Source organism: Chamaea fasciata, unplaced genomic scaffold (genome assembly GCF_029207755.1).
Source record: "Chamaea fasciata isolate MVZ Bird 193981 ecotype frontalis unplaced genomic scaffold, bChaFas1.0.hap1 SCAF_1, whole genome shotgun sequence".
Classification (NCBI taxonomy): Eukaryota; Metazoa; Chordata; class Aves; order Passeriformes; family Sylviidae; genus Chamaea; species Chamaea fasciata.
In genome coordinates, this window is record NW_027094086.1 from 90245340 (window position 1) to 90259579 (window position 14240).

General features: G+C 45.5%; 1 protein-coding gene across 2 annotated transcripts in view; it reads right to left on the reverse strand.

The window, feature by feature from the left end:
- JARID2 (jumonji and AT-rich interaction domain containing 2) overlaps positions 1–13625 on the reverse strand; it is a 211872-nt gene extending 198247 nt beyond the window's left edge. The window contains exon 1 of one of the 2 annotated variants that reach the window (XM_066188926.1): positions 12867–13625. In XM_066188926.1, the coding sequence (XP_066045023.1) occupies positions 12867–12911 (45 nt within the window). In that variant the 5' untranslated portion in view covers positions 12912–13625. Of the gene's footprint in view, positions 1–11148; positions 11168–12866 lie in introns of those variants that run through there. The other variant, XM_066188936.1, reaches the window with a different exon arrangement.
- Positions 13626–14240: the final 615 nt, after the last annotated feature.

Consider the following 14240-nt stretch of genomic DNA (forward strand, 5'->3'; position numbering starts at 1 on the left):
AACAGCATAGTGTGCTCATATATATTCTTCCATTGTAAAAGATGAAGAAGTGTTTCCCTCCTATGCTATCATGTCCATCAGACAAGCTGTAGCTGACCTGAACACATGACCACAACACGAAGCTGAGGGAGAACACACAAGTAAAAGCAGCAAAAATACCACCAAGACGGCTAAAGACAGGGACACAGGTAGGACTTAACCAGGAACTCAGAGCAAGCCATGCTCCACATGAGCAGGACTCCAACCACGGATAAATATCCTGGCCGCTTTTCTCACATTACACTAACCTTGGTTTCACGAACTGTGCTGGAGGGCAGGTTAACTCTCCAGAGCTGAACACACTCCTGCTCCCAACAAAGCCTCAGAAGAAGCTGCAGTGATGCTTGTAGAGTGCAAGCAACAAACTGACAAAGATTTGAAGCACCTGTCATATGGCCTCAAGTGAAGGAGACGGATTCTGAGACTGCTGATAACCAGACAGTCTTTCAGTCAGCCAGTACTATCTACTTGTGGTTATGCAAGGTGAACAGGGACACAAAAAGGAGAGAAAAAAAAAGTAAGAGACAAAGGCATATCCAGAAAAAAAATGTTCCAAAAAGCAGAAAATATGTCTGACCACTCTGCCAAGCAATCCCTGTGGTCAACTTGATGCTACTGTAGAGAGGAAAGCAAGACAGGTACAGATAGGCATATGTGTGGGAATGCTGCTTCTGGTCCCATTCGGGCCAGGAAGCAGAGCCTGAGGAGTCATCGGGCTGAGGACAGCAGTGGTTGTAATGCCTTAGATGGGCAGTCTGCAGGGGGGAAAAATGACAGACTCACCACTAGCACGATCTGAGCAAAGCTAACATCAAGAAACAAGTTTACCCCTTCACTTTCCTCCGTCCAAATTAGACAACCAATAATTTCCAAAACGCCTACAGGGAATTAATCTTACTGCATCCCTGACTGCAAGAGCAACGGGCATAAAATTACACCAAGAAAGGAAAAGGAATCAACAAGTATATAAGAAAATATACTGGGGGGGGTGTGGGGACACACATATATGATAAACACATTTCCTTCTTTCGCACGATAGATAACTAGCTTTCACAGGAGCCAGCTCAAGTAGTATGGTAATTAAATACAAAGTATGATATCAAGAAATTATATTACCCAGAAGACTTTAGGAAAATTTTCAGATCATATTTCTGTGGAAAATTGTGCTCCTGCTCTCTAAAGCAAGAGGGTCCAGAAATCATTATACCTGGTCTGTCACCCAGGCTGTGAGAAATCTGACCATCATTAGTTATTGTGGAAGACCATACTCAAATGAAGATTATAGAGCCCCTTAAAATAATGAAAGCTATGCATGCAGTGGTTTTTATGATTGATCAGTTGTGTCACAAAATGTTGCTCTTGACTGAAAGAGCATATTAATGGATTATAAATAAAAGCCTTTAATGTACATGAAATACGAAATCAGGTTTTCCTGAATGCCCACATCAGCAGGATCTGATTTCCCAAAAGTTCATAAAAGGACTGTAAAAAGGCGTGAGCAGGTCCATGTTCTACTCTCCTCCACAGTATTTGTGCATAAACAGTTTGTTGAGCCTTGTAAAACAAAGACACAGCCAGTATTTTCCATAAACACTCAAATTCTGCACACAGGCTTGAGAGACAAGTTATCAAAAGCAAAATTCTGCCCCCCTCCTCCAAAATGCTTCCTATGGAGCTGGCCCCCCAAACGAGCTGCATGAACTTTGTCTCATCTCCCTGTCTGGCCTTCAGGATAAGAAAATAATCCTGCAACGATAGTTCATTTTGCTTCCTTGAAAAGAGATGGCAGTAACTTTTTAAAAGCTAATTTCCTTACACAGGGACAAAGAGGATAGAGGAGCTCAGTCAAAAATACAGAGAATTGAGAGAGAGAAAAGCACAGCAGTGGAAGACAAGAACAGAGGGGAGAATGAACTGTAAAAATGCCAGCACTATGCACACATGCACACTACAATGAAGAGTAAAGAAAAATAACAGTTATTACCTTTAAACATTTCAGAAAAAAAACCCCAAGCAGGCAGTATTACATTTAGTAAAGCCATTAAAACCATTAAATGGCTATCACCCTTTCAGACAACTAACAGTCCTGCCTGCAAATACTTGCACACACTCTTACACAGGAACAGCAAAATCTCAAGCCCTGAAAAGCACTTCGGCATGTGCTTAACTCGTAAGCTCCAAGTACTTCAATTGACGTCAGTAAGAGTATTCAGACATATGAGACAGGCACGTGCTTCAGTGCCTTGCTGGATCGAAACTCAGGGTGCCAATTCCACATCTTTTTAATCCACAGCAAAGCCAAGAGGTCCTTGTGCCTCACTGCTCCCTTAACTGTGCCACTAAAACGTCCTGCAGGCTTGCACTGAAACCAGACCATTTAAAGATGAGTAGGTGGAAGAAAGAAGAGCCTGAGCATAACTACTCTTTAAGTCTCATAATTTCAGGGACCCTATTTCACATGCAGCTCTTTGGCTGTATTGATATGGCCAAAGCACCATACTATGAAGGAATGATTCATAGGGTCACCACTGCTGGCCTCAATGGTGAGAAAAAAGCATGTGATGCCACATCCTGCTGTTCCTATAATTAAAGGAAGCCTTGGTTTTTGTAGCTTATTGATTTGACATGGTTTGGCCTTCTCACAGTACTTGGGAACCCAGGGCAAAAATACATCAGCACTTTAGTCCGTGTGCACATTCAATAGACATGAGTAGTTTTAACAGGAGAAGCTATCTGAACTTACTATTCAGCGGTACGAAATAAAACAAATAAAGCCATGGGAAATTTCTGGATGAATTCCCTTATGTAAGGAGGTCCTTACCCTAAGATGTAGAAAATAGAACAGTACACTGGCTTCACTTCCACAATGAAGCTCTTGCATATGGGAAGGGCATGTGTAGCTGTTGAACTAAAAAAGAGTAGCAGTTCTTCTATCACATTTAGTTAGCAGTGGAACTTGGCCTCCAGTAGCACAGCTATCTTAATTTTCTTTTCTTCCTCTTTTTATTTCTCTCGTTGAAGTATAAAATCGTTCAAATCCTACCTAAGCAAGCATAACATGTAACAGTAGTACATTTTTAATTCTATTTGAACTGATTTTAGCACTCTGGAAATGTGCCATCACCACGGGCACAAACACCTTTAGCTTCATTTTCACCTGTGAGGCCTATCTTCGTTTCAACATTATTTAATATTCACCATGCTTCCAGCAGGAAGGCAGTACAGCAAAATCTAAATCCGAACAACCCTTAAAACAGACAAGGATAGCTAATTTTGCTTGCTATGAAATAAAACATGTATCTTGACTCCTATTTAGTCATAATTTCACAGCCCATTTAAACTCACTCTATTGCTAACAGATGCAATCCTACCCCTCCCTTGCCACTTCACTGGGTGTCCCTGTAACAACTTCCCAAGACCAAGCATATTTCCAGCTACATCACAAGCTGCAATATTAAATGAATCCACATTAAAAATCAACCACATTCTGTCAGTTCAGTTTTTACCTGCAAGGTCCCCGGTCTGAGGTGGGAGTTATCACCTGGCACACAACAGCCTGCAGAAGAGAAGAGGAACAAGCAGCCAGAGGGAAGGCTGAGCCACTTATTCCAGTGCAGTGCAGGCTTAGAGTAAACACAGAAACACAGAACTAGGCACTTCACGGGTCTCCACATTCAAAATGCTGTAACTGAAGGAAAAACCATAAGATATATATAGGACATTCAACCACAGATTAGGAAAAAGGGAGTAGAACAGGACAGAGTAGCTTCCCTCGACAGTTACTTCTTATTTTGTTGTTTTTACTGGTTCAAGGCATCACGGGGGGGGGGGGGGGGGGGGGGGGCTGCTTCAAAGCTATTTGGCATTAGGATAACCATTATTTCTCCCAAATTACAAATAATTCACAAGTTACAGTTACTATAACATGCCCTAAGTTCAGCTTTTAAGCAACATGAAGTTACTTGTCTAACAAAGTGATATTACTATGTCCCCATTATAAGCTGAATAACTACAACAAAAAAAATCAACATCGGCTTTCTGACACCAGAGAATGCCCCTTTCAGTTGTGGCTGTAAAGCAGAAGTTAGTTGGAGTAGTACCTCTTCTAATAATTTACTAACAGCTCTACTATACCCAAAGATTGTAACAAGAAGTCCGTCTTTCTGCTACTGGTGCCTTAATCCTAAATTTAAGCTTTTACCAGTCAGCAAGGTGGCAACAGGCCATGAGAAGTATTGTCATTATCACTACACTTCAAGAGCGGGTAAAAAAGTGACTTTTAATCAGAAAACCACATCTCAGGTGTCCATCCAGGTCATCCATATGTGAAAGACACTCAAATTAAGGCCAGTCACCTGAAATACCACCCAAAAAAGAACCCTGAACAACACCAGCTCAGTTACCATTCAACTTAAAAAACAATAACAAAAAGCCTTCTTTTCACTTGGCTTGGAGTTTCATGAGCTTGAAAGTCAGAAGCAAGTTTTCTAGGGCTCAAATCAAAACAAAAGTACATTGGATTTTTGGGATTTTTTCAGCTCGAGTTAAGAAGCTAATTCATCTGGCACATGTGCATGGTGCCGCAAATTTGTGTTTTGGGGGTTTTAACATGCATGCCGCAGCTGAGAGATTTGGCCTACAACTTTGATGTACCAAAAAGAACTGTAGGACAAAGTGGCTGAAAGTAATACCCGTTACATAAAATTAAAGGTGAGAAAGAAGGAAACATATCCCTTCTCTAATTCACCCTCAGTCTGTCTAATGGGTACCTTATAAAAAGAAAAAAAGCTATAAACATAAGGTGGTAGCCTGCAGCACCTTAAAAATTCAAATGCAATTTCTAGGCTATGCACTTTGTGAACATAAAGACTCCCAGTTTTAGAACACCACAGGAAACTGTATGCTAAATATATCAACTAATAAAAATAATGATAAGCATCTCAAAGAGAGACTGAACAGACTCTTGTCCAGGACTCATGGTTTCTGTCCACTTCAATAGTAGCAACCCGAAAAAAAATCTGTACATTGCCATTGACTTGATTCACAGGCTTTACACCGCCAAGTTCCTCATGGCAATTCTGAAACATGCAGGCCATTCAAAAAAATGTGGCTAGAAAATTGTTATTTAGCTGTTTAAACGGAGTTGTCAAGGTCTGGGGCAGACTGAATTCCTGCCACCTGGGAGCCTCAAAAACTTACTCTCTTGGATGGACTCCCCCCAAATGCAGCAAAACTAGCAAGATGAGCAGCACAAAATTAAAGTTTACCCAAAGCAGTAATGGATTTTTTTTTTTAATCCAGAAGAAGAATAAAGTACAATCCTCAAAGAGAAAAGAAAGTCCTTCCCATAACATTCAAATGTGGGAAAGGGCAGAGAAGACCATTCCGTTCTTGTGGGCACTGAAGGAAAAAAAATAACCTTATCAAAATGCCAGTACACAACAAATCCAGAAATACTGTGGAGCATGTATCTCTACCCACTCACATAAAACTGTTTCAAAAATAGGCACGGAATAAGCATATAGTTGAAAGAGCTGATAATTTCTCCAAATTCACTCCCATCATTTTTAATTGAAAAGCACGCACTGCCTCAACACTCATCCGCAAGCCAAAGCTAAAAATGAATTGCTTGCAATATATAGTTATCCTAACTTGGCTCAGACAACACAGTATCAAAGTGCAGAACTAAGATTAGTAGATTGTGTCAGAATGAGCTCCCATGGTTTATTTTTGAACGCTGTAAATATCGTTAGCCAGTCATCGTAGCACGTGTGTGCCAAAATATGCTAATCTCCTGCAACTATCACGTCATCCAAAAGATGTCAGACCAGCAAGGCAACCTTAAAGAACTGAAAGCAGAGCACCACGGACTCAAATACCACAAACCCTCCTGGAGTACAGCAGCAGGGCCACAGTTTCTCAACTTCCTATTATTTGCATTTCTTCTCAGTCACAGATCCAAAGCTGCCTTTTTTGCAGAGCAAATCAAGGGAAGAACCTGGCAGAAAAGATGGCAAGAAGCCATGCAGAAAAGACGAAGCAGATTACAGCAGAGAGACATTTAGAAAGGATTAAATCATGCCCCTCAAGTGATGCAATTATGAACTCTTCTGGGGGCATCATCACATTTCTGCTGAACTGATTTAAGCAGTGTCGAAATGTCTGATTCCACCTGTAGCAATTCTACAGGCACTAAATTGAACCTGACCAGAAACTACTCCAGTTCCACAGGCCTGACCTAGATGCAGAAAGTATACAGAGACCTTAGTTTAGCTTTCTCATTTTGTTTTCAGTGTCTATTCTTAACTACACAATCCCATTTTTATACCCAATAAAAGGAGGTTCTTGTCTCTCAGATAAAAATAGGGGATATTGTTTGTGACACATCAGTCCAGGATGAGACATTTGCTGCAGAAATGCTGAAGCAGCTTTACATCTTCTCTATATGTACTATGTGTACCAGTGGAACGACAATTTTCACCTGGGCCTCTTTCCCTGCTTCCATGCTCAGCCAGGCTGGTCACTCCAAACAGCTTCCTGCAGAAGCATAAATTAAGCCAATAAACTTGGCACAGGAGCAGATGGGGTGCACTCCCAGCATCCGTCTGCTTACAGACCAAGGAGCCGTGATCCCGAGCCTGGAGCCACGGCGTGGCAATGGTGCCAGCCACTGCTCAGCTTTGCCACTCATCACGGCCACCCCTGCAGAGCAACTCCAACAGCAGCATTTTACAGCCTCGTATCCCTTATCTGCATAGGGAACAGTTGGACGAAACGACATGACATGCAGAGGGGAGGAGAGCTAGCATATTTTCAAACAAGACCTCACTCCTATAATTAAAGGGTTTATTCCTTTCCCACAGCCCACACTGGAAATACCAGGCCTCTGTCATATTACTGAAGGAACAACTTCAGAACAGGATGTCATTACACAAGGGAAAGTGTGAAACCCGAGCAAGTGAAACAGCAAATGGTTTTAAACCTTCTACCTACTACTTCATTGAGGAAACATTTTTGTGACTGAAGAAATAAACCCACCCCTCCAAACGAAAACCAAGAGCTCCCAAATAAAACCTGCCTGTTAAAAACCAAGAAGAATTGCATCCAATATTCTCAGAAGTAATAAGACAGCAAAACAACTGACCCATCAAAGATCTAAGAGAACACCAAATAGATTTTGGCAATCATATTATTTCCTGTGTCTGAATTTCAGTGCCAAGTAATCCTCACATACTAGACCTGAATTTTACAAGCGATTTGCAGATTTTAAGTTTCCTGGTGGCTTCCTACCACTTAAAAATGCTTTAAATAAAAAAAATGGTGGTTAAGTATAAAAAGTCTATGTATACCATGTCCCATCATTCAATTGGACATTAAAGTGCAGGTACATTTTACCCTTTTCTCTAAAGTCCTAACAACAGGTTAAAAGCTGTCAGCTGAAGTTTTGGCCTGTGGGGCATGGACATTTAGGGACATCAGCATCAGGAAACACTTAAGGGAAGTTCAGGTTTGGCAACACTGAAATTTGCATTAATAGACTTGAATTTTAATGTCCCGTTAATCTTACACAGAGGCAGTCAAATCCATCAGCACTATTGTTTTCAGACTGTCTGCCCACTACGGCAAACAATGCATCATTTACACTCGGTTTACATTTATAGTTGGGAAGCAAGCCATGCAAGGGACTAAGGGGAGAAACCAGAATGTTTTAAATGCAAATTTGGATTTCGAAGAAGCATGTATTCCTCTGCAAATTCCACATCTGCTAGATCACACAAAAGCTGGGTGCTTGTAATAAAAAATAATAAACGTGTCTCTGCTTTTCCTTCCCCTACTTTAAAATTGCCTTTAAAGCCTTCCTTTCACTTGACTGCTGCAAACTGGAAACTTTAGAAATGAAAGCAGCTGGTCTTTCCCCTCCGTCAAGTTGATTGAATTCAGTCACTATACAATAAAAATGGGCAAAAACAAACCCCAAATCAACCCCCCAAAACATTTCCCGCCTCCTCAAGAGCTTTCACTTACATTCAAACCAGGAAATAACAGTAACGTGTATAAACAAAACACGAATTTTAACGTGGATTCTCTTTACTTCAGACTATGAGATTTAAAAATTGACCTACTTTATGTAATACTCCCACAGCTGAGTCATCACAGTATCAACTGGTCTCTATCAGCTGCAGGGTATGATCATATTTTTTAAATAAACAGAAGTATCCATACTGAAATGCCTGTTTTATTATGTTAAAAATACAACAGTCTAACAGTCTGGACTGTTAATCTAAGGGGAGGGGGGAAATTTCGAAGAAAGCTGGAACTACATAAAGTAGTCCCTTATAATGCAGATGCCATGCCTTGTAGCAACAGCCTGTAAGCTACAGGACAGAATATTGGAGAAGGCAGCAGAAATACAGATTAGTTCCAACTCTGCCGCTGTTACAGCATATAGCTTCAGGCAAGTAATTTAGACTTCTTTCTTTTTCATCAAACAATAAAATGGAGGGAATGCTACTGCCTTAGAGATTCAGCTGACGTTTATACCACACTTTAGCATATGCATAACATTAGCTATTACTACAGAAAAGGAAGGGGTAATATGTTTTTAATGCTGGCTTTGTAGGCCTCACAAGAGAAGGTGAAAGTGCTTAATGAACATTAGAAACTCTTCACAGGGGCCTTGATTCACTCTAATTCTGGGCAGCATCTTACTGCTCCTGACTTGCAGACCATCAGAGCGAGCAAGAGTCCATTAGTATCTCAGGGCAAAGCATCTGTTGATAGCAAAACATTCATTTAAAGAAAAAAAGGTATTTTAATTACTAGTTTTGACTTATGTACTATCCTATAGCCACTTAAAACGTAATACTGTAGTCTCGAGAGACCAGAAGGAGGTTAAGAGGAAGGTAAAAGCAGCTCGAGTGCAGCTAGAATCCTCAAGTTTTTCATACAGGGAAAAGAAAGATTTGAGCAGCTAAGCTGCTGGAATTGGCAAGTGTGAAAGGGACCCAACAGAAAAAAAGCCCCAAAAGGTGATGTGAAATAAGATGCGATTTACACTGAATACCATCTCTGCTGCCAGCAGCCTATTTACATTATTTCTTATAGGAAGTGGTCAAACTTAGAGCCTGTCATCAGCTGTGGGGATGGGGGAAAGAAATGGCAACTGCTCACTGGAAAAGAAGCGGGGCAGGTGGCTCCAGATGAAGCCCTGGAGTGCCCAGGGTCAGGCTCCTGCACAAATGCCCCTGATGCAGAAAAAGGTGGTGGTGCTGCGGAGCTACCATCCCCTCCCAAAACACCCTGAGCCCACATCAAGCACACCCAAATAGAGAGTATTGTTTCAAAGGCTGCCGCAGGCACAGGAGCTCTCAGATGTCTGCAGCATGCTAATCCTGGCCAGGCCTTGCTGGCCCCTCTGTCTGAGGGGCTTACCAGGCCATCTGTAGGTGAAGCGTGTCACCCCATGACAGACTACAGCACTTTTACTTCTGCAAGGACAAGGAAACAAATCACACGAGGTGACAGTAGTGACATTACTCCTTAATTATACTTCACCATCTGCTACCATGGCAGAACCATGCAGGTATTTTAAGGTGGTAATCCAGGTCTGATACTCTGAGACCTAAGCCAGCAAGAACAGAAGATTTGCTATTCGAGCATCACAAAAACGGTCAGAAAAATGCACCTATGAAATTACGTTCAAGACATCAAAGCTTTTGAGTCAAGAACTATTAATTCCAAGCGCATACTGAATGCAGTCTGGCTTCTCGGTGGATGCTTTACAAAGCTGTCAGCTTTGTGAGGCTGGAGCCAAAAGGCAATATTTGATACGTAAAGATGTTTGAGAAGGAGGAGGGTAAAGTGAGAAGAAAGAGTTGTATGAGTCAGCCATGGATCTTTTAAAAATTAAGTGACAGCGTTTTTAAACCACAGGAAAAAAAAGATGAATACAAGGATTTCCTCATTCCTGGGTTACCAGTCGCAAAAGATAACGCTTCCTAAGTTGAAGAGAACTTTCATATGTAAGCACTTACGGAGCAGGGAGCCAAGCCCTGCAACGGCAGCCCACAACACGGCAGCCCACAACACGAAAGCTTTACTCCATTGTTCTCACCACCTTCTTCTTTTCAGAATTCATTTCACAAATGCTGAAAAGAGAAAACAGCAGTGGCAGCCCGAACAGGCTCCGCTCCTGATACAAGGCCAGTTTAAGCCGACGTTGGATGGGGCTCCGAGCGACCTGATCTAGAGAAGGGTGTCCCTGCCCACGGCAGGAGGTTGGAACTAGGTGATCTTCAAGATCCCAACCCAAACCGTTCTGCGATTCTATCATTCTGTGACATGAATTCGGGGCCAAAAAGTACCACTTGGTGCCCGTGTGGCGGCTGTGCCCTCGCTCCCCACGGCGGAGCATCGCCTCCGGCCTGGGGGCACCAGGGACCCGGGGTGGGCAGCAGGGCCCGACACCAGGACCATTGTTCCAGGTGCAGGCGAAGCTTGTGCTGGCAGCGGGGAGGAGGAGGCGGCTGCAAGCTCCGCCGGGCTGCCGTAGCGCCCGAAGGTCACGGGCAGGAGACGTGCCACCACGCGTGTCGCCACAGGGCGACGTGACCGGCGCTCTCCTCCCACCCCCAAGGCGGCAGGGCGGCCCCGCACCTGCTCACCTGGCCCGGGCCGCCCCCTCCCTCCGTCCCTGCCTCCCTCCCCCGCGGGGGCTCCTCCCCGCCCCCGCCCCGCCTCGGCTCTGACGTCACGGAGGGGCGGGGGTGGGCGCGGTGCCGGGGGGGCGCCGAAGGTTCCGCGACGCGCAGGCCCGGCCCTTTGTGACGTCACGGGGAGCGGGGCGAACCTGGCCGGGCGGCGGGCGTGGCCGGCGGCCCGCGGGCTCCGTCACAGCCTCGGCAACCCTGGTTGCTGCCGGCCGCCGCCAGCGCGCCCCCGCCGGCACCGCCGCCCCCCTGACAAAAAAAAAAAAAAATAAAAAAAAAAAAAAAGGCGAAAATGGGGAGAGGGTGGGGAGGGAGAAGAGGAGTCGGGGGGGGGGAGGGGGGGGGGGGGGGAGAAGGGTTAAAGAAAAGCGCCGCCGCGAAGTTGTGAGCGGGGGAGCACCCTGCACATTGTCCGCCCTCGTCCCTCTTGTCTTCCTCCCCCGGGAGCCGCGCTCTCGGCCCCTGCCCGGCGGTGCGGGAGCGACCGCTGCATTGTTCGCCCCGGCGAGCCCGGGGGGGGGCAGCCGAGCTTTGGGGTGATCTCTCCCCGTTTTCCTCCCGCCCCCCCCCCCTTTTAATCATTAACACCGCGGTTTCCTCCCCCCGCCCCGCTTTTGTCTGCCTGCCTGGGAAACGTGGACCGCCTCGCGTGTTTCGCCAGACTTTCAACCCGCCGTCCCCGTTTCGATGCCATACTTTAAACTCGCCGGCCCCGGGCTCCCCTCTGCAAGCGGATGTATTTTAATTCGGAAATTTGGGGGGGGCTGTGTGTGGAAAGGGAGGAGGGGGACAACTCCGAAATAGAGCGCAGCCCCCCCCCTCTTCAATCCCCAAAACCACACACACATCGTTCCACCACCTCCCCCGGGCAGCGTTGCAGCGGGGGCGGGCAATCGACAGCGGTCAGTCAGCTGGAGTCAACTGCAGTTTTTACCAAATCTATAGAATACCGAAGCAAAGTGTCCCGAAGGTCACCCTCCCTGCCAAGGGACACCCCTCCGCTGAAAGAAATCGGCGCAGACGACAAGACCCTATATAAACTACAACTTTTAAAGCCTCGCATCAAACACGCCCAAACCCGAGGATTTCTATACCTTTCCCCCACATCCGCCCCCCAAAATATTATTTTTTTTTAAAACATGGAGATAAAAATCATTTTTTCGCTCTACTGCATATATGGATAATCCCCTCGGCTTTTCTCAAACGTAAGGAAAAACTGCCCTGTGCCAATCAGAACGTAACTGGAGCACGAACAAAAATCTAACTACCCATCCACATTTATATGTTTAAAGGATTAGACAATTACGAGGGATTGGTTAAGCGGCTGAATAAAGCGAGGCAGAAATACAGCCCAGGCTGCGCTGGATTAGCCCCAAATTTTCGAGCCATCATAATGAATTATTTTTTAAACAGCACCGAGCCATTTTCCTCATCATTCCAGTCAATCCCGAGGAACGCACTGCCCGTAAGGCGATCCCCGGCTGCTCCGGTGTCTATCGCAAGGCAGAGCAGCCGAGGATCGCACACAGGAGAGGGGATGTGGTACTGCGAGAAACCAGCTCGCCATAACCAGACACTCGGTTTCAACTTAAAGGGCTTCAACAACCACCGTCGCCGCTTCACCAGACAGGGATAGACACACGTAGATCATTAAAAAAAAAAAAAAATCCAAAACAAAACAACCCCCCCCCCAAAAAAAAAAAAAAAAAAAAAACACCAAAAAACCACCAACCCGAAAAACAACAACAAACCTCTTTTTAGCATGCAAAAGCACAGAATTAGGAAAACCGCTTGAAAATGCAGTTCGGTGACATTATCGCGGCAGCCCCCCGAGCTCCTCGCGTTTCATCTAAAACTAGATTATGATTGTGTCATTTGAGGTCAATACATTTATTCACTGGAGGAATCGCTACACAAATCTGGTTTTATAACCGAACTGGATAGCAGGCTTCCTCGTTAAAAGGGGCCTCAGAAACTCCCCCACCACACCACAGAAAAATCAAATTCAGCATCCTATTTGTTCCCAAAGCCTTAGACCTGCAAGATTAGCTATAAACTTGACATTCACTGCCATTTCCTAAAATTGGGAGTCAAACGATATATGTTATGACCACTTACGTATTTCTTTTGAATTATATTCCTCTTGGGTCTTTCTTTGCTCATTCTGGTATCCAAATTCTGATTGCAAAAGGGGACAATTGCTTCATGAATTAAAGCCGAGGCAATTAAAAAAAAATATTTAAAAAACCCGAAAAAATCCAGGGGGGAGGGGGTTGTTTGTAGTGGTATCTTGTAATCCGACTTTCTTTCCTCACAATGTGATTCTCCTAGCAATAAATCCGAGAAATGGGGGACGGAAGAAAAAAAAAAAAAAAAAAAAAAGACGAATGCGAAGGAAACAACAAAAAAATCACTTTAGTGAAGCATTATAATGGAAAATTTCCCCCTAAACACAAAAAACGACGCCCTTGATATCCCCTTTTCCTCTTTCTCAAGCCGCCTAAGCGATCTGCAGGTCCTTAGTGTCAGAGCTGTAGTTACATCTTGGAGGAGGAAAGGGGCCGGGAGGAGAAGATAAATAATCGGGACGTTGGAAGTCACGTTTGTGCCGCTGCAGCAGGGAAAGCGGCAGGGACAACTCCAGCAGCGGCGGCGGCTCCGGCGGCAGCAGCGGCGGCGGCGGCGGCAGCGAGGGCTGCACGCACGGTGTGTGTCTCCTCCAGCTCCCCCCCAACCAATGAGAACAGCTCTCCGCCAGCAACTTTAAATGGACCTGGCTCTTTTTTTTTTTTTTTTCCCTCCCCTCCTCTGTTATTAATATATATGTCTGCGTGCTTGTGCGCGCACGCGTGTGTGTGTGTGTATATATGTATGTATGTGTATATATATATATATATATATATGTATGCGTGTGTATATATATACACACACGGACACACGGCACACACACATACATGCATACACCGCCTTAGGGCTCGCCCTTAATTCCCAACCGGGGCAGCAGCCGCAGCGCTCGGCCCCCTCGCCGTGCTCAGCGCATGCAACAGGCCTCGCTAAACTCCATGCGGGTCAAGCGTCACGCGCTTCTCTCTCCCACCCCTCCACCTCCCTTCCCACCTCCCTTCTTTCGGCATTTAAGCGTGGCCACCCGGCAGCCAAGGTCGCCGCGAGCCCTACTCCGAAACCCGAGCGGGGAGTTTGACGACGATCCCTCAAGAGCGCAGCACGCTCTGTCGCCGTGCCCTGCCCCCCTCCCCGCCCAGCTGCAGCCTCCTCTCTCCTCCCGCCTGCCAAGGGCTGTCCTTCCGCTCCGTCCTTGCGCCCGCCGCGCCTCCCCCGGCTTCGGCACGCATGGGGACCCGCCGCGCTGGCAGCACCTGAAAGTCACATTTGGCCGCGTAGAGCCCAAGAATTGTCCTTGCTCGTGGGGAAAGTTGTAGTTCCCTCGCCACAAAATGGCGAACGGCGAAGAACTACACGTCCCGGCATGCG